Genomic DNA, 23,799 nt, shown 5'->3' with positions numbered 1-23,799 from the left:
GAAGTGAGTTGTTTTGAGCATTCAACTTGCGTGTGGACTTTGCGCATATCATCTGCGGATTATATGTTAACATCATAAAAGAAGAACGTATATTAATCTGTAAGATGCATAGAGAATGAATCTTTCTTTTTAACTATATCTTTTCGATTACACCTTATAATTACAATACAACCCACATGAATTGTATAAAATAAACAATTACTCGTACCTGTTAAAGAAGATTTCTCGCAAGATCGAGATTAGGAAACAGTTAATATTACACCTTATGACACTAAACTGGCTCTCAATCTCTTATCCAACTAATTATAAGATGGTAAATAGGCTCATCTAATCAAAATTATAGAGTGAAGTATACTGCTGCTTTTAAAGCACACTGAGTTTGTTATGCATCAACACCAGGACCAGGATATGCAGGAAGGCTCATTATACGTTTGTCAACGACAGGTCCACCAACTGTGAAATGATAAAGGCTCTGATAGTTCGATCCTTTCAACCCAAGAACCTCATGCACTGACATACAACAAAATTTTCAGCAATGCGTTTACCACAATATATTCATTAAAAAGTGAAGACTGCGTCAAAGTTTGTAACTAACGCAAAAATGTTATGGAACGATAACTGGAGGAATTAGTATATGAATTACATACCTGGATCATCAAAAAAGCAACCGATGCCTGTGGCTGAAATGCCAACCGCGTGTGCTTCAAGGTACAAGACCTGACCAAGAATTCCTGTTTCCCAAAACAATCGGGGATACATCCACACACCCTTGTCCCGTAAGGATGGTTCAAAATGGGCGACCATACCAAGGCTAAAGCAACCATCACCCGCTATATCCTACACCAAGAATAGCATTGGTTTAGCATGAATTGAAGAGCATCTGTGACTCATGTAGTGAATCCTAGATATAATTACAGTTCTTAATATCAGCATATTAATAACTCATATGATGCTTAACGACCCAAACCTACATAAAAAGCCCAGAACAACCCAAGTGGCTGAAAGTCTGGAACCTTGTCAGCATAAATTACAGGTCTAAGAGGACTTTGAGTGGGTATTTTGAAAGTGAATATGAAATGTTGAATAATTAGGATCGGTTGAATAGATATAAAAGACGAAATGTATAAAGTGGTGCACTCATTGTGTTCCAGATGTCTTAAATGATATAATCAAATATCAGGTGTTTGAGTGCCATTGCTGAATCATTGTTCAAACTCATAAAGACACTTTGGTAATACGGAAAACACAAACAGGATTAGACAAAATTAGATTGAGGTAGCTTCCTGTGAATTTCCTCATCTAATTTTCATAGAGAAACTCGGTATTCCCATCAAGTTGATGGCTCCAGATCAGGGACCTTATGGTGGTCATTCCAACTGCTGCAGAATATGTTTCACAGTGATCTATACCAGCCTCTCGCGGGCACCCTTTTACCTTATATGAAAGGTCGAGTTTTGCATCTTATGACATCCCCATTAGCTTTGAATTACACTTGGCAAACCCAATTGGATCGATTAATCCATTAAGGTGATGAGAGAAACAGAGATGAATTAATTGAATGGAAGAAAGACGAGCTAAGAAGGCTCTGATACATATATGAAAAGAGAAGATGGAGGAGCTCAATTGATTTCTTATTTCCTTTGTACAAGTAGAGCAGAGCAGTTTATATATTTGCTATTAATAAAAAAACAGAAACACAGAATCTAACAAAATAACAAAGTCTCTAACAAACTTGCTGACATGAAAAACCATGATAGTGAGCTATATACAAAGCACTACACTCCATCGCATCACTCTATAGATAGATGGACAAAAACACAATATGTTAATTCAAACATTGTAAAACCGATCATTTAAAATCACAACACCCAGACAATCAGTTCCAACATGCAAATCCAAACACTCCTTAAGGGGTTGTTTGGATGTGCACTTAACATCCTGAGAAATAACAGAGGATGATTCTGATTTCTGGGTATTTCGGTTCAGCTTTATCAGAAGAGTAGAAATTTGGTGGCAAAAATTGAATATTGAGATAATTGAAAAATCAACCATACATTTCTAACTTTGAACAGTTACTATCAAATTCTGTTTATGATTTCGCTATAATCATTTTGACACACGCACATAAATGCTGACTGACTTAGAAACCACACACATGTATGACCCAAGCAATTACCAAGATCGTGTCAATATCAGTGTAGTTATGAAGTAGTAAATACAAATCTAAAATCTTCAATAACGAAAAGATGAGTACCTGATGACAAGAAAGATGTTTTGCGAGCTTCGTACAATCAGCTCTCCCAAGTTCATATAAGGGCAACCCTGATGGACAACCCTCGGGTTTCTCCCACTTAAAATCCGACTTTGTGGCTTTCGTAAGATCATCAAAGTGTTCGTCATTCCTCACAAGAAAATACAACCCTTTAGGCAAACCAACAACTCTATGCACAAACAGCACAAAATGCACTTCACTATCCCAATCCATGGCTCGATAAGGCAATGCCAAAGGTCTTTTTTGCTTCTCATGACAGCCCGAAGGAAGACAATGAAGTAAAATCTGATAAAATGTATCTCTTTCCACTGATGTAACTCCATCCATTTCAACTGCACTCCTACGCTTCCTCACAACTTCACTTAAACTCAAACCTATATAAGAATCCTCACTACAAGTCCAACTCTTTACAAACGGTTCAACATCAAACTTTTTATCTAAAGTTAAGGGCTTTTGAACCACTTCAGATGTCCTGTAGATTATATCCCAACATACATGCTCTTTACTAAGTGAATTAGCCTCTCCTTTCCAATCAAATTTACTGAATTCCGAAATCGCTAAACTCAAATCCTTATAATTTACATCAAACTCACCCACCCCATTATCATTATTATGAGGAAAAACAAGCAACAAACAATCAGGATGTTCAAATTCAATCTCATCTAACTTACCTTTCACAATTCTTGACGGAATTTCGAAATCTTCAAAAACTTCAAGCCCCATTACTTTCTTTAAATCCTCATGACCCAACCCATCAAGCAACTTCACATCCCATCCAAGCCCAGCAGCCGCCATCGCAACCGCCCCAATTGCGTGCCCAACATCATGATTACAATACCTAAACCCTCTTTCACCATACTTCCAAGATTCCCGCCAAAAAATGGAAGAAAACCCAATAAGAAAAGAACCCTCAGGTATCAAATTGGCTAAAAACCCAGATGGGAAATGAGTTCTCATCTCTAAAGAATGAATCTTTGGGACGTAATGAGCAACAAAAGACGAATCAGAAATGAATTCAATAGGTGGGGATATAATATAAGCTTCAGTTGGGTGTAGATTACCTGAAGACACCAAAAACATACACACATAATTATATATATAAAAAAGGGTAATGGAGGGAACCCTAGCCCGGATACCACAATTGGATACCCATCAACTCACCCCATATGAGTCATATGATGCCGGTACAATACCTCCATTGTAATCCCCACATGATCTAGGCATCCCTTAGGATCAAACCCGCGTATTTAAACTTCATATGTGGGCCTTCATGGTCACGGAACCTTAAAAGAATTATTTTTTGTGTCAAGCGGGGATTGAAGCTGAGACCATAAGGTCATCAAGTATTTTCCTTACCACTAGGTTAACTCCTTGTTGATACATACACATATACAGGGGGGATGATAATATAAGGTTGTTAGGTACCTAAGTTTAGGTGTGGAACACTCGCATATTGTTTTTTTAATCTATAAAATTCATGGGGGTCCAAGTATCTATTCATTAATCAGAAAATATTAAAAAACATTTGTGTGTGAAGAACTGAGGGGGGTTTCACACCTAACCTTGGGTGTCGTACAGCCTTATATTCACTTTTCCATATATATATATATATATATATATATATATAAAGGGGTAAACTAGTATGCTTCTAGCAACATACTTCCACCATGATTTTCAGGGGGGAGATTTTATATTCAAACATGTGATTTTCATGGGGGGAGTTTGTGAGGGGGAAGCATGTTTCTTCCATGCTTCTAGCAGCATATTGGTTTTTCCCATATATAAAATATCTGTTTGTTTATTGAATAAAAATGAAAGAAACATGGAAGAATACCTGAGCTGGGGTTAACTCTAAGAGACCATTGAGAAAAGGGAGTTGATTTCCAGGCAGACAAAGCAAGGGAATTGTAAAAGAATTCAGAAAGGGTTCTTTGGGAGATGGGTTTTGGAGGGAATGGAATGGAATTGAAAAGAGAATGATATAACGGAGAATGTTGGGAATCATCATTATGGTGAATGAGAGGGTGGATTGGGGAAGAAATGTAACGGCGGAATGGGTTTGGCTGGTTTTCCCAATCAAGATTTTTGGGGCCTTTGGAATAGTTAGTGAAAGAGTGTTTGGTTTGGTTATGGTAAGTTAGGACTTTTTGGATTAGTTGTGTACTTTGGTTTTGGGTTTTGGTTTCTTGTGGTGATGGTGGTGGGGATGATGATGATGAAGAGATTGACATGGTGAAAGGTGAGGTGGTGAATGGTCGGAGAAGGTGGTGGTGATGATGGTGGTGGAATTTCCGGTGGAATTGCATTTTTTGATGATGAGTGAAAGAATTGGAATGTTCTACATGAAGTTGCCGTACATGACTCACACAAATCATTGTGAAATTTCTAACAAAATGTATAAATCATTAATTTTATCTTTTAACCAGCTTCCATTAAAAAAAAAATCTGTTAAATTACAACTTTTAAACAGAAAAAAATAACGATATGCTTTCTAATTTTTATTTTGTGTCAAATCAACTTATAAAATTTCTACAAATATGTAGCAAAATCTAAATCTATTTGAAAAATAAAGATACAAATTAATAAAAATAAAAAAATCATGTATACCTCATTTCTTTATCAAATAAAAAAAAGTCCTCGATCTATAAATAATTTTTACGATATTTACGTTTATATCACTTACAAGTTTTATTACTATTTATAAAAACGAGCATGGTACCCGCGCAATGCGACAGTGGTGGGAAAGACAATCTGGTGGCGGCATTGATAGGGTTTTACTTTGCTAGAGACGAAAATAGTTGAAGGGTATAGTTGGTATATCACGTGAGAGGGTGCTTAGTAAGAAGATTATTTAAGGGCATTTTTGTCTTATCAGGTTCTTAATTAAGTTAAGGGAGAAATCTAGTTTGCTTTATAAGATATTATAGATAACAGTATAATTTTTTAATTTTTCATTTCAAAATGTGTAGAAACTAGTCATTCGGTTAATGGCCCGTGTGGTAGTATTTTGGGTCAAAAGAAGTTTGAACAAGTTTTATATGTTTATTATGTTTATGTATTAAAATCCCCATTTTTGTGAAGTTTGGAATGAAGTTTTGTTTACGGAATGGCTAAGATGGGTCAAAATATCAAAACTTATATGTGCGTAAATTAAAGGCCTGGAACGTAAATTTACGGTTCTTTATAAAATTTTCGTGTGTCACAACAGGTGCAAAAATAATCAATGAGCGAATTACGGTTGGTTTTACGGTTAGTTATAATTAAGTCATGAATTTACGGCTGCTTTTTACGGTCAGTAATAATTTAGGCCGTAATTTTACGGCTGTCAACCATGAATTTACGGCCATTGACTCAAATTTTATTGCCAGTTATAATGTTTCACGTGTTCTTCGTTTTAGGTTCGGGTTTTATTGTGTATCGTTTGTATATGTTTATAGTGTTCTTAATAATCTTAAAATAGTATAAATGATGCTTGAGTTTTACTATATAAATGATATATTAAAAAAAAATGTTTAGAATTTTTGGGCGTTACAAATTTGTATATCATAAAAAATAATCATTGAAAAAAAAAATTCTTCAAAAGTACTACATTTTGTAAAATTTAAACTGTATATGCCTATTTTTATCCCTTTGATATTTTAATCAATTTTTATGATTACCACTCCATTATGATATAGCAATCAAACATAACAATTAAATGGTAAAAACTTATTTCATTCTTATTGTCATTTTATTATATCATTATTTTATTTTTTATGAGTTATTTAGGTCTTTGTCTTACTTAAAGTCGATACAGAATATAACATACTTCAAAAAAAGTCTGGACCATTTTTTGAAAATATATTTTAATTTGATGATGTGTTTAAATAGTACAGCAAAAAAAAAATTAATGATACAAAGTGACTTTTGAAAATAAATTATACTTTGTGTTAAATTTAAACAGTAATTTAAATGACTTAAAAAAATAAATTATGTAATGACTACTTAGTTAAAACATTATTCAAGAAGTTCTGTCACTTTCATTTTTTTTTCTTCTAAGGGGTTCTACTATTAAGATTTTATTTTTTCTTCCATCTATTCTTTGTATACTACACAAGGATTTCTGTTTTCTAACAAAAAGCATTTAAGTCAAGACAAATTTTCAATCATTTAGACTTTCTACTTGATCAATATAAAAAATCCTAGAAAACCAATATGTTTAAGAAAAACTTGTGTTTTTGTAGACGAGTAGGGTCATCCGCGTCAAGGCGTATAACATTGTTGGTGCCCTGAGCGTTGCGAAATGATAATGTTCTCATTTCAGCGTCGAATGTTTTCATCTTGTAATTCATGAAGTCTAGATACGGGATCTACCAAACAAAAGGGTGGGTTTGCTTTTGTTTTAAAAGAAGTAAAGTGAGAAAAAAAATAACTATGATTGCCGATAAAAACAAAATCAAAAACTTACATCATACACTTCTATCCAATTACACTCCATTGTGGGTGTTTGATTATTCTTTCCGAAGAACTATTGATACATGATTTCAATTACAAAGACTTTATCTTTTACCACGTTCCCTCGGTACTTGGTCATTACTTTTGACTTCGCATGGCAAGTCCCTAATCATAATATAGTACCCCTCATATTTTTGCCCAGTCACTTTGATATTTATCCGGTGATCCTATCTTTCATCGTATCAGCCTTATTGTTTGCCATTTAGTTTAAAATATGAAAATTTTGCCTTTTGGTATGTCGTGAATGGTTTTATTATTTTTAAATTTTTTTTAAAGGAAGTTGGCATGCCATTGATTATTGCTTTTATGTACGGAGTAACATATATGATAAGTCATCGTTACCTGCACAATTGAGCAGTGTAAGTCGATTTAAATGAAATTAACACCCTTAATTCATTAAACTAACATTTTTTTATTATGGAAACCCTACTTAAGTTCATTTATTTTTAGATATAGATAAATAAATTTTAGAAAAAACTATGAAAGAAACATTTTGATACTAAATAAATATAAATAGTAAGCATATACACATAGAAGATAGACGATACATATATACATCTACCCAAACCCCCAAAAAAGAAAGCTCATATTTTTTTGTTTCCAACAGCAAAAACAGATTTCGTCGGCGGTCCTGTGTTTCTCCGTCGATTCACAAATCGATCAAATTCCCCAAACCCTAAATTTCATTTTCCACACACAGTTGAAGGTGTATTTTCACACACCAAATGGATTTGGATCTGTGGCTATCAAAGGTCAAAGAAGGCCAGCACTTGTCCGAAGATGAATTGCAGCTTTTATGCGAATATGTACGTCTATATACATATATGAATATATATATATATCTATGTATATATATGTTTCTTTTATGGATTAATTAGGTTTAGGGTTATAATTTCCTGGAATTTAATTGATTACTATTTTGTTTGTTATTATTATTATTATTATTATTTTATATTATTTTTTTGTGTGTAAGTTCAGTGAATTGGAGAAAAAAACCCTAATTTTTGGGATGCTATGAATTTTGTTGATTGAAGTATCTTTAATTGAAACAATTCTAGGCTGTTTATGTGTTTCAATATTATGTGAAGTAAGCGGATGTTTTCATATATATTTTGAACTTGAGTTCGAATGCTAGAAGTTGTCTGATGATAAGAGGATGTTGTTAAAAGGGAAGTAACTGAAGATCGAACGAGTTGAAGGATTTCAATCACGAATTAACTGTTTACGTATGTGTAATTTTCTTGTTAGTTCATTAGTTGGACGATTTTTAGTTGGAATTTTCTGCTGATGGCATGTAAACATAGATCAAATGCTGCAAATAATGAAAGGGAGTTTAAGAAATGCGTGAACGCATAACGATTTACATGGAAATGGCGTTGCAAGTCCAAATGTTGGATGAATCCGCTAGAATATTAGCAGATTCACATGTATAGTCCGTAGAGTTGTAGATTGTATAATTTAAATAATCAGGTCTTGAGTTTGTTATGTTTCTTTTAAGCTGATTGTGTGTCCTTATCATTAGATTATAGACATGTACTGCCCGGAGTTGATCTGCAGCCAATATCTTTACCATTATTTAATACTATACTGTACTTCATTTATTATGGGATTATAGGATTTGACATTGTCAGGGGTTACACATTTCAAACTGTTTTGATTTGCATGAGTAGGTGCATCATAGCGTTGGGCAGGGATTAACAAAGTTGTCCCAGCAACAGAACCTTATAATTTTCTATTAAATATTGAATTTTAGTGTTTAAAACATGATTATATCAACTACGTAAAGTCATGGACATATAGCACATGAGACTAGCTTATTGGCTGCACAAAATGACATAACTAGAACTAAATCAGTAAATCGTAATTTTAGTTCTGTCTCTTAGCTTCTTCTTTCTTTTTTTTTTTTTAAAAAAAAAAATTTGATGCTCATTTCCAGTGAGATTTTTGTATATTGAAGGTAATAATAACCTGAAGAAGGGTATAAAATGAATTTTTCTTATTATAACTAGGATGATGGGTGGAATGGAGTGAGTATGACCTATAAAATGGCTTGTCTTATAATCTGTACTATACTACTACTACTACTAGCTAAAAGTCTGTTTACTTTCAGGTAAAAGATATCTTGATTGAAGAGTCAAATGTTCAGCCTGTAAATAGTCCAGTTACTGTTTGCGGTGATATTCATGGCCAGTTCCATGATCTAATGAAGCTGTTTCAGACTGGAGGTCATGTGCCCGAGACAAATTACATTTTTATGGTAAATTTTTGCTATATAAATAAATCAGCACATTTCTTATTTATGCTCTCGTTTAGATCATCCAACTGTATATGTATTCTAGAAGCTCTTTGTGTTCCTTGGCAGGGCGATTTTGTTGACCGTGGTTACAACAGTTTGGAAGTTTTCACAATACTTTTACTTCTAAAAGCAAGGTATATGTTATTGTATACAAAGGATATCTGCTTTTTTATTACCTAGCATACACACATATTTAGACATCTTAATATATGACTTACTGTTTGTGCATCTGCACATATCTATGTCCTATCCACTATTTGTGAACATAATCTCTGTTGTATTCATTGCATTGATGGCATTCACATGCAACTTTTATGCGTATGCAAAGCATTTATGATGGAATATAAACGAAAAGGGAATTGAATCTCAAAATCTTCTCTTATGGATAGTTAGAACATGTACCATTCATTAAGAGCTTCCACATCTTTAAGTAATACAGCAACTGGGCCTTTGCCTATGTGAAAGTAAGTTGAGTATAGGATGCTATTACTTCATATGATTTGAGACTAGTATCCATGGTGATTTAAGAACTGCAAGTTAAGTTTTCTAAATTTGTGGGTAAGAACTGAATGGGAACAATATCAAAATATTTAATCAATGGTTATTCAGTGTGTAGTTCATACTTATGTGTGCTTTTATTTGCAGGATTTAACAAGTTGTGGTGCTTTTGTCTGTCACTTATCAATTTCTTGGTTTATATTGCTTGCAGATACCCTGCAAACATTACTCTTTTACGTGGAAATCACGAAAGCAGGCAATTAACACAGGTAACCGGGAGCATGATGCTTTCAAATGTGTTTGTTTGTTATGCGTCTTACACTGGAAATTCATTTGTGCAACTAGGCTTTATGTGAATGAATATCCTAATGTAGTTTGTGTTCTACTGTTCTCAACTTCTTATTGCAGAATAATATTTCCGCATAATTCTAGGACATCTTAAATTGTTTGCTGTCCTTAACAGGCTAACATATGTACATAAATCTAGAATACTTTATTTCACAAAAACTTCCAGATCAATGATTCAATAGTGAATGAGAGGGAAACTTCAGGTTTAGTCTTTAGATAAATAGAGATATGGTTGTAATATAGAACATGATCAAACTCTTCAGTGCTTATCAACAATTTATTTGTCGTCTTTAGCAGAAGTTTTTAATTTTTTAATTTATTTTACTATATCTTTCAACACGATTAAGTTTCAACATTAGAAAGGATACATTAAGTAGTTTAAATTTGAGATAAGGAGATGCTAGTCCGCTACATGTGGTTTGTGTAATATGGCGCGGAAACTGAGCTTCATAAAACTTCCTTCGAGGCTGTATATCTGGGAATTTGTGTTTTTTTTATGGTTTTGTTAACCATAGTTCTAAGGGTTACTTCCAAGAGGATAACTTTCATAACCACCATGAGGTGGTTGGTTTTTAGAAACAGTTTGTTTATTATCCAATCATAATCATCTGACTGTTAAGATTACTCTAATTTTAGCTGTTAAGCAATTACAAGGATCTGGTGGTTGGAAGTTGTACTCTTACTCGTGGCTCCAAGAGTTATGGTTAGCAAAAACTTTGCCTTATTAAGCATATGTGGCATAGGAAATATATGAACACATATATATATATATAAAGAAAAGAAAGGAAGAAAAGTATAAGTGAAAGTTAAGCAAGGAACTCTGATTTCAGAATATTGGGCTACGTTAATAACAGTAATTGTTTCTAGATACTTCGGATGGTATGATATATTAGACTGGCTTGCTGATCTATAATCACTTCTTTTAATTTGTATATGAAAATTTCTGTAGGTCTATGGGTTCTATGATGAATGCCAAAGAAAGTATGGGAATGCTAATGCATGGAGATATTGCACAGACGTTTTCGATTATCTAACATTGTCAGCAATAATAGATGGAACTGTATGCCTCACTTTCTGTGTTATCTCGTTTATCCATTTATCTCTGTATATATTTATCATATTCATATATTGCCCCTGGTTTGACAGGTATTATGCGTCCATGGTGGTCTTTCACCTGACATTAGGACTGTTGACCAGGTGTGATTTGCTGTGCTCCATTATGTGTGTGTGTATTAAAATATATTAAATTATTCTAGGTTCTTGTGTTGGCTGCTATCTAATCGCGATCCAAAACTCCGTGGACCTGCCTTATATTTTTTTTTCTTTGATTTTTCTCTTTAAATCTGATTTTTTTCAGATTAGAGTTATAGAACGGAATTGTGAGATCCCCCACGAAGGACCATTTTGTGACTTGATGTGGAGTGACCCTGAAGACATCGAAACATGGGCAGTCAGTCCTCGTGGAGCCGGGTGGCTATTTGGATCCAGAGTTACATCAGAGGTAAAGAAAGATGATATGGATATTGTTTTAACAACGTTGTCCCAAACCAAGCATTGTGGCATTGTGCTTTGTAAAAATGCTGAAATACACTGTGGTTTGAGTGAAAGTTAATACTATTCGTTATTTTGTCTGCAATGCAACAATTGTTTTGGTGGTTGAAACCACAAAGTATTGCAATCTTTGTTTAGATATTTTGACCAAAGTGTAACTATGTCAGTATGCCGGGTGATTGTTTATCAGTTAAGTAAAAGTTGGTGCCCGAAAGCACCAGACATAGTGAAATATGATTTGCATTTGGCAAGCAGAATGGTTGTTTTGGGAAGAAATAACATACACGATATATGATAGTTGACTTTCTTTTTCAAGCTGGTTAGTTACCTTCTACATGTTCTATGTTTCAGTTCAATCACATCAACAAGCTTGATTTAGTTTGCCGTGCGCACCAACTTGTTCAAGAAGGTTTAAAGTACATGTTTCAAGATAAAGGACTTGTAACTGTAAGTTTCCTTTTTTTTCCTTCTGAATTCTGTTTCTTGCATGCACTTCTGTCACTGCTAAAGGTGTCAAAACTGACGGATGGGTTGGGTAGCATGCCAAAACTGATTATTTTTAGAGTAACACTTCTAGTTAGATAAGAAACCTAACTAGAAATGGGTTGAATTTCCCACTCCTACTTACTTCCCCTTTTAATTTCTCATTCTTGATCATGCAGGTTTGGTCTGCACCAAATTACTGTTACCGGTGTGGCAATGTGGCTTCAATATTGAGCTTTAGTGAGAATATGGTACTTTCTGCTGCCCAGAAGTAACTTGAATGTTGATATTTGGCATTATTTAGTTGTTCTTTGAAAGCTTCGCTTGGTGGTATCCATAGGAAAGTACTCTTTCGGGAAAGGGATACTTGAAAGTTTTTAATTACATACGTTGGGTAAGATGTGCATGGTGGGAGCAAATGAGATAATGATATTTAACACCATCAAGCTTAGGGAGTGTTTGGATATGGGTTTTTAAGTTGATTATATGCTATTTACGGATGAGGAAGTAATAAACCTGGCTGTAGAAAAGAGTGTCAATGTGCTTTTATGAATATATAATTATAAATGAAATAAAATAATCAAGTGTATAAAACTTTAATTGTCTAAAAGTGAGAAATGATTCAGCTTTAGCCTAATAATATCCCAATGCCACACAATGATGCCATGTGTTTGTTGTTAGAAATATAATTAGGAAGATATCATTTTATTCAAAGGTCTCCCAAAATAGGTTAAAAAGATCATAACTGGTGTGAAAGTATGTAAATTTAATTGATTAGTTTGCCAGAACTCCAGAAGTCAAATAGATTCATTGAAATACATGTGTTTATCTACCATTCAAGTTACACCAATATCATCACTTCCAAAATAGAAATCCATATTACCCCTTATGAGCCTGCTGTAAGTGCGAGTACTGTGTCAAAAGCTTATCTTCCTATGAATAGCATGACAGTGTGTCACATATGTTGTGTTGCTTGATTACTTTATTCTTTTATTATGTCATATCATCTTGCCACATAAAATTGCTGGAGTATGTTTAGTATTTTTTTGGGTGGGCACAATATTTGATGGCTTAACATGTTCTGTTTCTCCGTTCTGTTTTAAGCTAATTGACTGATGATATAAACAGGAGAGAGAGGTAAAGTTCTTCACAGAAACTGAGGAAAACAATCAGATGAGAGGTCCAAGGACAGGGGTACCTTACTTTTTGTAAAGTAGTTTCTGTTGGGAAAGGAGAAAGGCAGAAGAAAAATGGTGGGTGGTGCTGAATATTGTGCAATGATGATGGAGAAAACAGATTGCATTTTCAGTAATTGGTTTTTGTTTACAAGTTCCATTGCTTGTTTATTGTGTTACATAATCAATCATATTCATGTGTTGTTGATATTCTGGTAGTAGACTGTAATGTAATTGCTCTATGGTTTGACTTTTGATTAAAATTTGAGGAACTTCCATTGGAGCTTGATAGTAATCCCACTGCTTTTTAGAAATCCAGGTGATGTCATTTCGTTTAAGTCAACCCATCGACCACAAGGCACAAAGTTTGTCCTGGGTCGAAGGCGAAGCACTAAAACAGAGAAGTGATCAAACAATAATATATGGTCCAACCAATTCATATGATTGACACACTGGCAGAGTGGCAGGAACAGAGAGGCTTAAGCATACTCCGTCTTTTGTTTTTTCGTGTCTCAGTTTAGTGCTATGTTATACTAAAAGATGAGTTCCATGTAAAACACCTTTACATGACATGTGAATGTGTGAGGGCGATCGTACAAAAACTCAATGAAGCATTGAGGGGATCATAAAATAAAATACTGTATATGGTCTGATTATTATCAAAATAAGCTAACTATATACAATTTGAGAAAAGCCAGATAAATATACTATTTAATGTAATTCTCCCAATATATATATATTAACTTTATGTAAAAGTATGTATAATTCTAGCATCGATTTTATCGCCAAATAATTAGAATCCCATTACTGATATGACGGTTAAAGTAGTTAAATATTTCCTACGGAATCACAGTAATAGGTATGTTCTTTCTTTGTGTCAATGGGTACCTTTGAAGTTTAATTTTTTTATGTGAACAGTAGCGACATGGATCGCATCCCGACTTTAGAGGAATTACCAATCATAATTGTAATTTTGGTAAAGGGTTTTGCGTGCAGTGTGAGGAAGATTTAGAAAATGTGGATCGTCTGTTTTGTGGATGTGGGATGGCGAGTTTAGTCTGTAACTACATTAGTATATATACGTTATGGAAAATGATTAATGTTAGCTTAAAAATTCTCTAAAACTACAAGAATGTTACAAGTGTATTTTACTAAATCTCTTTCTTAATTTTATTCCTTAATTTTTTCTACATATTAAGCGGATTTTAGGTATATATTTTAGGAAGTTAATCATTATCCATAACTTATATATATATTTTTTTGGAAAATTTACGTACATAGTCAAATTTAAAGGGATGGGAATATGGGATGAGTCTTGCTTTGGATTACTTTTTAAAAAATTCCCAATTTGGTCAAAATATCTGTGGTGTACATGGTAAAAAATCACGGTCTAAACATGACACAAAATAAGATATCTAGATGTATGTATGACAACAGGATCAAACAATCTCGTTGGGCATTTCATCAAACAAGGTGCCCGCATCATCAATTACTCCAGCTTTTCATATCCGTATACTATGTAGTATTCCAACAACAAAACCATTTTCATCAAACACTTTACGTGCGTCCACCATATGTACAAATAAATTTACATACATAACTAATTAGATAATGTCATTGACAATAGATAAAGATCAAGTAACTTCTCATGGACTCAAAACGGTACCTACTGATTTTGTAACAATCCTATAAATGCGATATATCTAATTTTAACTAACTTCAGCAAAGTAAACGTAGTAATGTCCCAATAGTATTTATAAATTAGACTAGATGAAGGGAACATATACATATGAAGATAGGCGGAATTTTTTTTCTTGTATTCCATGTCCATATCGTTTACATATCTTGTTACTCAAGATGAATCATTTTTAGCTTGATCGAAACCCCCAAAATTTCAGATGAAATCATTGATGAAATTAAACCTGTCTATTGTTTTTGTTTAGGAGGATGATAATTGATAAAGAAAAAAAAAAGAAGGGAGAAACGGAAGAAAAAGAAAGAAGAAAAAAAAAATGAGAGAATAAAAGTGGCCACCTGCGGAGTCTCTACTGGAGATGCAAAACCCATATGATTTTACTTTGTGCTCCATGGGCTTTTGGACCAAATTGGTCATTTTCAACAATGTAGTCCAAAGCAAGAACTAGGCCTTTTAATTTGACCATTTAAAACACCAATGATGAAGCTTCAATGTGGGTGAGATCAAAGAGAGAAGGAGTAAAGTTGGCGTCCAAAATCGAATGGGGGAAGTTTTTTTTTGTATGGAACGCCCCTGAGGGCGGTGTAGCCGGTGTTCCAAAGGCGTTCTTGGTGCTTTTTGGACGTGCGTGGGAAAGACAAGGCCTTTGAAAGGACCCGACTCGATAAACCGAAAATGTAAGATTTTTTTTTATTTTTATATATAACCCACTACGCCGCAGTGGGTCGAGAACTCCCCACTGCGCCGCAGTGGAAATCCTCGGAACAAAAAGAGAAGAAGTCCCACTGCGCCGCAGTGGGTTTGACACTCTCCCACTGCGCTGCAGTGGGAGGAACTGAAAATAAGGACAAGGAATCCCACTGCGCCGCAGTGGGTGAAACCACCCCCACTGCGCCGCAGTGGGCTACCTGATCAGCAACCCTAATCCATTTTTGACACTTGAACCATCTTGCAATCCTTACCATGACTCAATGAACTTCGAAACTACATTCTGAAAGTTTCTAACAACATTATAAACACATTTTGACTATCACACAACAATAGTTAGTTTCAAAACCCATGAACACCACCAAACGGGCCATTTACCCAAATTGACACAATTTTCGTCCAAATTTCAACTTTACAACTTTATAACAGTTTTGCACCTGCTCATTTACATAATTCAACAAGAAATAGGACCATTACACCAAAATGTACTAAGAGCCAAAGGAGAAGGACAACTAGGTAACTAAACCAAAAGATCGTCATCCATCTAAGGATGACCTAAATACCTTCACGAACTTCCAAAATTTACTTCAAGCTCTAATTCAATTTTCTTCAATTCAACAACACTAGTTCCTTCTTCCGGAACCACCCATAAAAGTGTAAACAACTAAAATATAAGCAAAGGCTTAGTGAATATGCTTGCATACATTTACGAATACGAAAGAAGGCAAGTGCAAAGACTTTCACATGTAACCTATGACACCGTCGTGTCACATTTACATGTTCACTTTGCACACTATCAAATACATATATGGATCCATATAAGCTAAACAACATAATCATGATCATCTATCGGGGTTCTTAGGCCACCGGAGGTTCTTAGGCCTCATTCGATCAACTATCGGGGTTCTTAGGCCCCGGAGGTTCTTAGGCCTCATAAACAATGCCCCACATGGGCTAAACGCCAAATCAATTACCATGCTTGGAACATTCACATCTCATGGTAATTGACCCAACGTATACACAAAGGTATGCAAGTATACTCACCTCCTCCGCAACAAAGACAACAAAGCTAAACAATAATGCTCAACAAGCTCAACCTATGATCATATCATAAAATGCATAAGCTTTCACTCACAATTTGACTAGCTTAATCTAATCATGCACAATTACTAGCCTTTTCCAAACCCAAAACCCAACCCATTTGTCATTGAGTTACTTTCATTCATACAATAACACTAGGTAGCTCATTCTACCATTTTCATCATTATTTCAATAACTAGAAAAACTCATCTTTTTTCATAAACCCAAATTATCACAAGAACTTATCAATTTCATAATCAAACACATTATATAACTCAATGACAACTAAGTTAACTAAGGAATTGGGGAAAAATTAACCACAATCCAATTTCTAGCAAAACCCCAAATTTGGGTTCCTTCATGAACCCTAATTTCAAAAGAAAAGATAAAGCTAAATTGGAGAAATTCCTTACCTCAACAAAGAAGACAATTACTTAGGGTTTTCAATACACAATTTCTTCCCCTTTTTCCTCTTAAATTTTCGGCCACCTCCACCACAAATCCACAAACCCTAACTTTTAATCTTGGTTGATAAGAGTTGTTAATGATGATTATTATTTTGATTTTTACCTTGGGCTTGGAAGATTAAACTTTGATTTAGTGAAAGCAAGAAGAATGCATGAAGTGAAGAAGAAGAAGAAGAAGAATGAGTGAAGTGGGAGGTGACTCAAAAGAAAAAGAGGGCTGACACTCTTTGGAGATGCCACGTCCCATATGATTTTCTTGGTATTAAAATACCTGCTATCCGCTAAAGTTCCAACTAAACTAACCCCATATCCAAAAATAAAATACTAGGAAATTAATTTAATGTTAAAACTATAAAAGTGGTTTAATTTCTTTTACCTTAAAATCTTTTGATGTTACAGCCTTATTCCTTATGATCTTAACACTATGTTTTTTAGTTCAAATTAAAAAGGAAAAAAAAATGAAAATAACGTTATCTTATTTCCAAATCACATAAAAAATGATTTCATTTTTATCATTATAATAAGAATAATGATTAATCCTTTTAACAAAATAGTCTAAAAATCTTTTAACTATTAAATGATGACACGTGAAAAATCTTTGAAACAAAATTAGTAAAAAGAATTAATGGATACATATGTCAAGTTTTTATAATTTTAAGAGGATTTTTAAGTTAATCTTTTTCACTAACAATAAATTCAAGATGACAAATTATTTTATAACCTTTTATATTCTTTTCTTTTCTTTCTGTATGGAAACTGAACACAGCATAAAAGTATTTAAAACAGTCCCAAAAATATCACTATCACATTGGCGCCTTAAACCCTATTGTGTCAACATTACCCCCAAAACACACACACACACACACGCACACGCAGAGGAGTACATCATGAACCCTGCAAGACCTGCTGCCATGCTCAAGCTTTCTCACTTTCTTAAATCTGGGTACAAATTAATACTCTTAATTTTTCCTTTGATCAGTTCCCAAAATGTTTATTTTCCTTATAGATATTGTCCATATATATTATTTATATTCATTCATATATCAATGATGTGTGTATAGTATTTAATTTATGGATGTTCTGGCAGTTGTATGGGCCTAAATATTGTTAAACCCTAAAAAGGTTTTTTATTTTTATTTTATTTTTTTAAGGTGATTTGTTTGAGTAAAGTAGATTGATTGATGTCATTGATGTAAAGAATAAGAATTATAGATAAAACTATAAAAATTAAGGGAGTTTAGTGGAATCAAGGTTTTTAGTAAGTACCCTTTTAAGGTAAACGCAGCGGAATCGTAAAATAGCAGTATTTAGCAGTAATGAGGTTGGAGGGTTTGGTATCGGCCGGTTGGAGTTTTCGGGAAATAATCTTTTTTTGGTAGAATATAGTTTGAGAATAAAGAAACAAAATTATATAGATGGATTTCGGTGCAGAGATTACAAAACTTGAAAGCCAAGTGTTTGTTTAGCTATAGAAAAGTCCTGATGCTTTCCAGACACGTTTTCATGGAAAAGCCTAAAACTTGAAAAGTCTGATGCTCTCCAGAAATTTTTCATGGAAAAGCCGAAAATGCATTCAAATAGAAATCTCCCATAATTTTTTTCAAAAACACTTATTGGGTTGTTGGTTAGGAGGAAAGCTTGGAGCTTTCATTTCACGACTTTAAGCTTTTTCCAATGATGAAAAGACATTAGTATAAGTATGCAATGTATTTGATTTTGCATGGCTTCAAGTTTTTAATCTTATATATTTGTAACTGTTCACCAAGTAAACATTTTGATGCATGTTGATTCAGGAATAAGTTTTTCCAGAGTAGATCTGCTGAAATTTCTACTGCCAGACAAAGTTATGGTTCTGATGGTCTGCTCCAGTTCACTCTTCTGTCTTGTTTTATATATTATTTTTATGGTAATCTGGATGAAACTGACTATAGGTTGGATCTTCTTTTGAGTTTTCAGGGAAAAGTTTCGCCCCTCGTGTATTTGCGGACTATGCAGTTTTCAAGGGCAGGGCTGCACTATCTGCTGCCCCTGTTCTTCCTACTTTTAGTAAAATGGATGTATGATCTGCCACCCATCTTTTACTGTGTATAATAATGCTAGCATAAGTGTTGGAAAGTTGTTCTTTTTTGGTAAAATGTTCATTGTGTTATATAATATACTCGTAGTTCAAACTAGAGGCGGCAAAATGGGTAGATCAGATGGTTTGCATAACGGTTAAAATGGCTAAGCTCTTTCCCCGGGCTTTAATGAGTGGTGTGAGGTTGGGTTAACATGATACCTGGCATTTTCCCAAAGTTTTGAGTTTTTATATAAAAATATGTGGTCAACTATTGATTACAAAATTTCATTCAACTACAATCTAGTTATCTGCAAACAATACTTTATTAGATTTTATGCTTTACAAACACTGTGGACAAGTTTTGACCGGGAACTTTGTTTATACATAGTCCGGTTATACAAAGGTAGATCGACGTGGTGTAATTATGCTGACGTTCCGACCTGCTATCGGCGAGCGCAAATATGATTCAGAAAAAAAACAGGTAACTTGCTATGCAACTGCATATAGGCTTCTTACATCTTACCATCTGCTGAAACCTACCAATAAGATATGTTTGCTCTTTTTATACATTATATTTCCTGTGAAAAATGTAGTTTTAAAGTCTAGTATTAATTGTATATAAGCTTATCAACTATCTTTTAAACAACTAAGAAAAAAATCAACCGATATGTCATTTATATACCAGTTTCGTGTCACCTAACCAGTTATAACCTAACCAGTTATATGTTGCGTAGTTGTTTGCATTATCAGTGACAGAAGTTGGATCGTTCATAAGTTTGGGTCCCGGAGATTCTTGTGAGTTCCTCCATGATCCATCAATGAAGTCAAGGTAATCTGTAGTTGCTTGTGATATATCTTGAAATCACTTTTCCTTTCCGTGCTTGGATCTACTTTCATTATCATTTTGAACTTTGTGCCCTGCCAATTCGAAATGCTATGTCAATTGCAAGTAAAAACTCATCTTTTGACTGCTACTCTTGAATATGCAAAGTTTTTCAGTATGCTATAGATTCTTATCTAATGTTGTGGATTTTGTATATCTTCTTTAGCACATAACGTTGCAATTAGACAAACTTAGCTGTTGCTTCTCTATGGTTCCTTTCATTGGTGGAGTAAAGTATTAGAGGGTGCATTAGCAGACATTTCTTTGGTGTGCATTTTTCTGTTTCTAGCTCATTCTCATGTATTGTGCTTAACCAGAGAATCTGATGTACAGGGATGCAGGTCAAGTGAAGAAAAGCTTAACGATTAAGCCAATGGCAGATGGTTATTTCATCTCTTTAAGTAGGTTATATGTCCTTTCTTTGTCGTGTACTCGTGTGCTTAGTTTAAGATTATTGAATTCTCATCAGTACTTGCACGTTGTTGTTCTATTCACTTTAACTCACAAATAGATGTGGCAGTTACAATCCATGTACTTATTAATAAGTCCATTCGAACTGTATTCGGGCTGTGTTTAATCTCGAAAGGATCACACTTAAAAACGTCTCTAAGAGTGGAACAGCTCAAATGGGTTGAACGGGGTCGAAGTTGTCCAAAGTCTATTGTTAATGCATATAAATGTACATCCTCTTATATTGTTAATCAAAGACCTATATACGTCCAAATGGCTTGAACAAGGTGAAAGACGTCCAAAGTTTATTTTTAATGCATGGAAAAATACCACCTCTTACATTATTTATCAGAGATCTATATAATCGTAACTTATTAATTATTTTTAACTTTTTTCTAGAATATGGTTAAATTAGTTTAGCAGGTCAACCTGCACCATTTTTAGTTGCAACTACAAATGACCTATATCAATCCAATCCTGTTTTGCACATTACCCAACCTGTCTGACCCAACCTATTTGCCACCTCTGCTCATAAAGTTCTCTTCTTGTTTTTGGATATCCAACAACATTTCTGGCTTTTATCTTTTTGGCAAATTTTAAGCTAAAGTTACCTATTTGGCTGTTCCTGATGTTTTCTAAATCATTAATGCTTTTTGCTGTAGTCTAAAACAATCCTACATTTTGTCAACAATAATTGAACATTTGATTAATAGTTGGACTTCAAATTAATGCATTTTTTTCATTTGTTATATTTATGATTCAACAATTACTTGAAAATGACTTTGTGTTTGCTTTTCACATTATTTACAGATAAGTTGAAGCTATATGGAGGAAAATCGTCTTACATTTTTTTTTTCATTTCTTTGCAGGTGTGACAAACAAAATATTGCAAACCAATGAATACATAACAGTTCCTGTATCTACAGCAGAGTTTGCAGTTATGCGGTCTGCTTTCACTGTATGTCTTCAAAGACAACTCTGATTAAATTAAGTTTTTTTATTCTCTATAATATATAGAGAAGTCAAAATGAACCATCAAGATGAAAATGAGTTTTTTTGGGCTATTTATTGCTAATGAAAGTTGGCTAAAAAGGAAATGAGTCAAACGGTTTGAAAGTCATCCGTAGCATACTCATATATACACAACTTGCTATTTCGATATTCCTTTATCCAAAAAGTTAGATAATTGTATTTATTGCTTTTTTTGCAATCATACTTGATGGTGGTTATTTGCTAAATTAAAGAAGAAAAACTGACATGACTTGATTTGACCTGGACGGATTTTGACTCATAGTGCACTCTTCGTACTCCCAGGCTTTGCTGATACATATACTGTATATATAAGCATGTTCCCTTGCTGTAGGTGTAAAGAATAGTACCACAAATATAAAAACAAAATACATCTCGAGCTTGGTATTCCAAGCCAATAAGCCATATTATGGATGGTTCAATTTGGGTTGTGCATTGTCTTAAACGGGTCAAATTAAGAAAATAAGATAAATGAAGATTGGGTTTCATGGGTCAAATGGGGTTGAAATTTGAAAGTCACCCAAAGTCCTATCTATACAACTTTCTTAGTCGTTCGTTTTAAATATTCACACTTCTTTTGTCAAAATATCTGTTTGTACTTTGTAGTATGAAATTTAGATTTACCAAAGCCCCAAAAGGGTCCGTGGGTTGAACCACCCTCTAGACCTGCAACCTCTTTTGAATGATCAAGAACTTGACCTCTTCATTCATAACTCGATTGACTCTTGAGTCTTGACCCAACCCATCTTTCTACTTCTCTATTTGACAAATATCCATTTCTCGATTTGACAAATGTTTGACGTGACAAGGAGAACTCAAGCAGGCGTTCAAAAAAAAAGAGAAAAACTCAAGCACATACAATGTTGAATCAAATATCCGTGTTTGCTTCTTTGTTTGCAGCAAAAAAAAGTGATTTAACTCTTTAATTTTACTGTTTGTTGAATTTGAAATGCAGTATGCTTTGCCTCACATAATGGGATGGGCACATAGCACCAACCAGACCTCAGATAGTATCGGCAAGGATTTTCCAAAGATACACCCACAACTAGCAGCAACTTCTGAGTGGGATAGGTGATGCTTTTCTGCCCTTCCTCTATCAGGTGGCAGAAGTAAAATTATTCTGCATAGGCTTGAAAGGGGTATCGTATGTTCAATGTCGATAGTGTGTTTGGGTTACATTGTCTAGAAACGGTTGGACTTGATGTGGTGACTTTGGCTGTAGGATTAACTTCTAAATGTACTTACACTTAAACTTTTGTGACTAAGGATTCATTACCTTTTTGTATGGTGCTGGTATTTTATGAAAGATATACTACAAGTGTATCTTTGGTAATGAAACTGGCTCTTACTATATATTATGTTCTTTTCACATCTAATTCAGTTTTTTTGTTCCATATCAGTTTCCATTAGCAATAGAACCCAATTGAGTAAGTTATTGGTTTGGGGTTCATTTTGGATTCATGAATAATGACCCATTAATCCATTATACATAATCTCCAGCAATTTTGAAGAGGCTCATTGAGAATGTGAAAGACCAGCAGTTGCTAAGATGCGCATATGAGAAATCTAACTGGTATTCTATTGTATTGCATCGTGTTTTTTATGTTTTGTCAGTTGTTATCAAGAAGTCGAGTCACCAAATCATATTATCTGAAAATAATGTATTTAGTTACAAGCTTACACTTGTTAGTAATTTATAGTTACGACTTTCGGTCATTTAAGCAAGACATTTTTAGCAAATCATATCATATTCCAATATATTTCATTATATAAAAAACATTGGTTGGTTCTACGTTATTTAGATTGAGATTCTTTAAAGTTAAAAGTTAATTTTACTAGTAAAGTTGATGAGTTTGACTTTTGATCATCATCTTTAATTGAGTTTTTTTTGTTATCAGTTTATAAGTCAATCATTTAGAAATTCAAACGGAAAAAAAGAGTATTGTCTATGGTATTGGACACTCGGATAATTTACTAGATCTTCACGATTGAAGAAATTGTTTGGATCCTTTTAAAATATTTAAAAAAGTTATGTATTTTATTTTTGTTGAACATATACATTAGCATGTTAGCATGTACACTACCATAGTACCATGTGCATTTTAGTTGTTGAACATGTACACTACCATGTTGCCACGTTAACCTATTTTGCCCCAAACGTTATTTGGTGTTGCGATCAAGTCGGTGGAGCGTAAAATATTAATCTTCCTACTTAGAAAAATTAAGTTAATCTCTTCACTTGCAGTGGGGATTATGCATGCGTCTAATCACTTTTAGCGAATTTATTCCTCTTATCGTTCTTCACCTTCC

The 23,799-nt window shown here is 33.9% G+C and overlaps 3 protein-coding genes across 3 annotated transcripts; 2 read left to right on the top strand and 1 right to left on the bottom strand.

Annotated features, from left to right (window-relative positions):
- Window positions 1–113: 113 nt before the first annotated feature.
- On the bottom strand, window positions 114–4,623 carry LOC122588935. Its single transcript, XM_043761155.1, has 4 exons — window positions 4,107–4,623; window positions 2,255–3,333; window positions 648–837; window positions 114–510 (listed from the first exon to the last, which is right to left on the bottom strand). Exons 1-4 carry the CDS (start codon window positions 4,576–4,578, stop codon window positions 383–385), a joined length of 1,869 nt encoding a protein of 622 aa, XP_043617090.1. The 5' UTR covers window positions 4,579–4,623; the 3' UTR covers window positions 114–382.
- Window positions 4,624–7,301: 2,678 nt separating this feature from the next.
- On the top strand, window positions 7,302–13,412 carry LOC122587090 (phytochrome-associated serine/threonine-protein phosphatase). Its single transcript, XM_043759165.1, has 10 exons — window positions 7,302–7,572; window positions 8,877–9,023; window positions 9,129–9,196; window positions 9,772–9,829; window positions 10,858–10,968; window positions 11,055–11,105; window positions 11,266–11,409; window positions 11,811–11,906; window positions 12,122–12,193; window positions 13,071–13,412. The coding sequence occupies exons 1-10, from the start codon at window positions 7,492–7,494 to the stop codon at window positions 13,152–13,154; spliced, it is 912 nt and encodes a 303-aa protein (XP_043615100.1). The 5' UTR covers window positions 7,302–7,491; the 3' UTR covers window positions 13,155–13,412.
- A 4,413-nt stretch (window positions 13,413–17,825) lies between these two features.
- LOC122588942 (single-stranded DNA-binding protein WHY2, mitochondrial) lies at window positions 17,826–22,865 on the top strand. The gene is made up of 8 exons (XM_043761161.1): window positions 17,826–18,011; window positions 18,862–18,926; window positions 19,025–19,125; window positions 19,516–19,608; window positions 19,862–19,956; window positions 20,344–20,411; window positions 21,330–21,418; window positions 22,445–22,865. Exons 1-8 carry the CDS (start codon window positions 17,956–17,958, stop codon window positions 22,562–22,564), a joined length of 687 nt encoding a protein of 228 aa, XP_043617096.1. The 5' UTR covers window positions 17,826–17,955; the 3' UTR covers window positions 22,565–22,865.
- Window positions 22,866–23,799: the final 934 nt, after the last annotated feature.

This window comes from Erigeron canadensis, chromosome 2 (assembly GCF_010389155.1).
Source record: "Erigeron canadensis isolate Cc75 chromosome 2, C_canadensis_v1, whole genome shotgun sequence".
Lineage (NCBI taxonomy): Eukaryota > Viridiplantae > Streptophyta > Magnoliopsida > Asterales > Asteraceae > Erigeron > Erigeron canadensis.
The sequence above is the reverse complement of the archived record's forward strand: the minus strand, read 5'-3'. Positions and strand labels throughout refer to the sequence as shown.

Coding starts and splice junctions, on each gene's coding strand:
- LOC122588935 (XM_043761155.1), bottom strand. CDS start 4,578: ATGCAATTCCACCGGAAATTCCACCACCATCATCACCACCACCTTCTC. Junction 3,334..4,106: donor TAGAGTTAACCCCAGCTCAG/GTATTCTTCCAT, acceptor TGGTGTCTTCAG/GTAATCTACACCCAACTGAA. Junction 511..647: donor TTGCTTTTTTGATGATCCAG/GTATGTAATTCA, acceptor GTTGTATGTCAG/TGCATGAGGTTCTTGGGTTG.
- LOC122588942 (XM_043761161.1), top strand. CDS start 17,956: ATGAACCCTGCAAGACCTGCTGCCATGCTCAAGCTTTCTCACTTTCTT. Junction 19,609..19,861: donor ATGATTCAGAAAAAAAACAG/GTAACTTGCTAT, acceptor TATGTTGCGTAG/TTGTTTGCATTATCAGTGAC. Junction 19,957..20,343: donor GATCCATCAATGAAGTCAAG/GTAATCTGTAGT, acceptor TCTGATGTACAG/GGATGCAGGTCAAGTGAAGA.
- LOC122587090 (XM_043759165.1), top strand. CDS start 7,492: ATGGATTTGGATCTGTGGCTATCAAAGGTCAAAGAAGGCCAGCACTTG. Junction 9,024..9,128: donor AGACAAATTACATTTTTATG/GTAAATTTTTGC, acceptor GTTCCTTGGCAG/GGCGATTTTGTTGACCGTGG. Junction 12,194..13,070: donor TGAGCTTTAGTGAGAATATG/GTACTTTCTGCT, acceptor TGATATAAACAG/GAGAGAGAGGTAAAGTTCTT.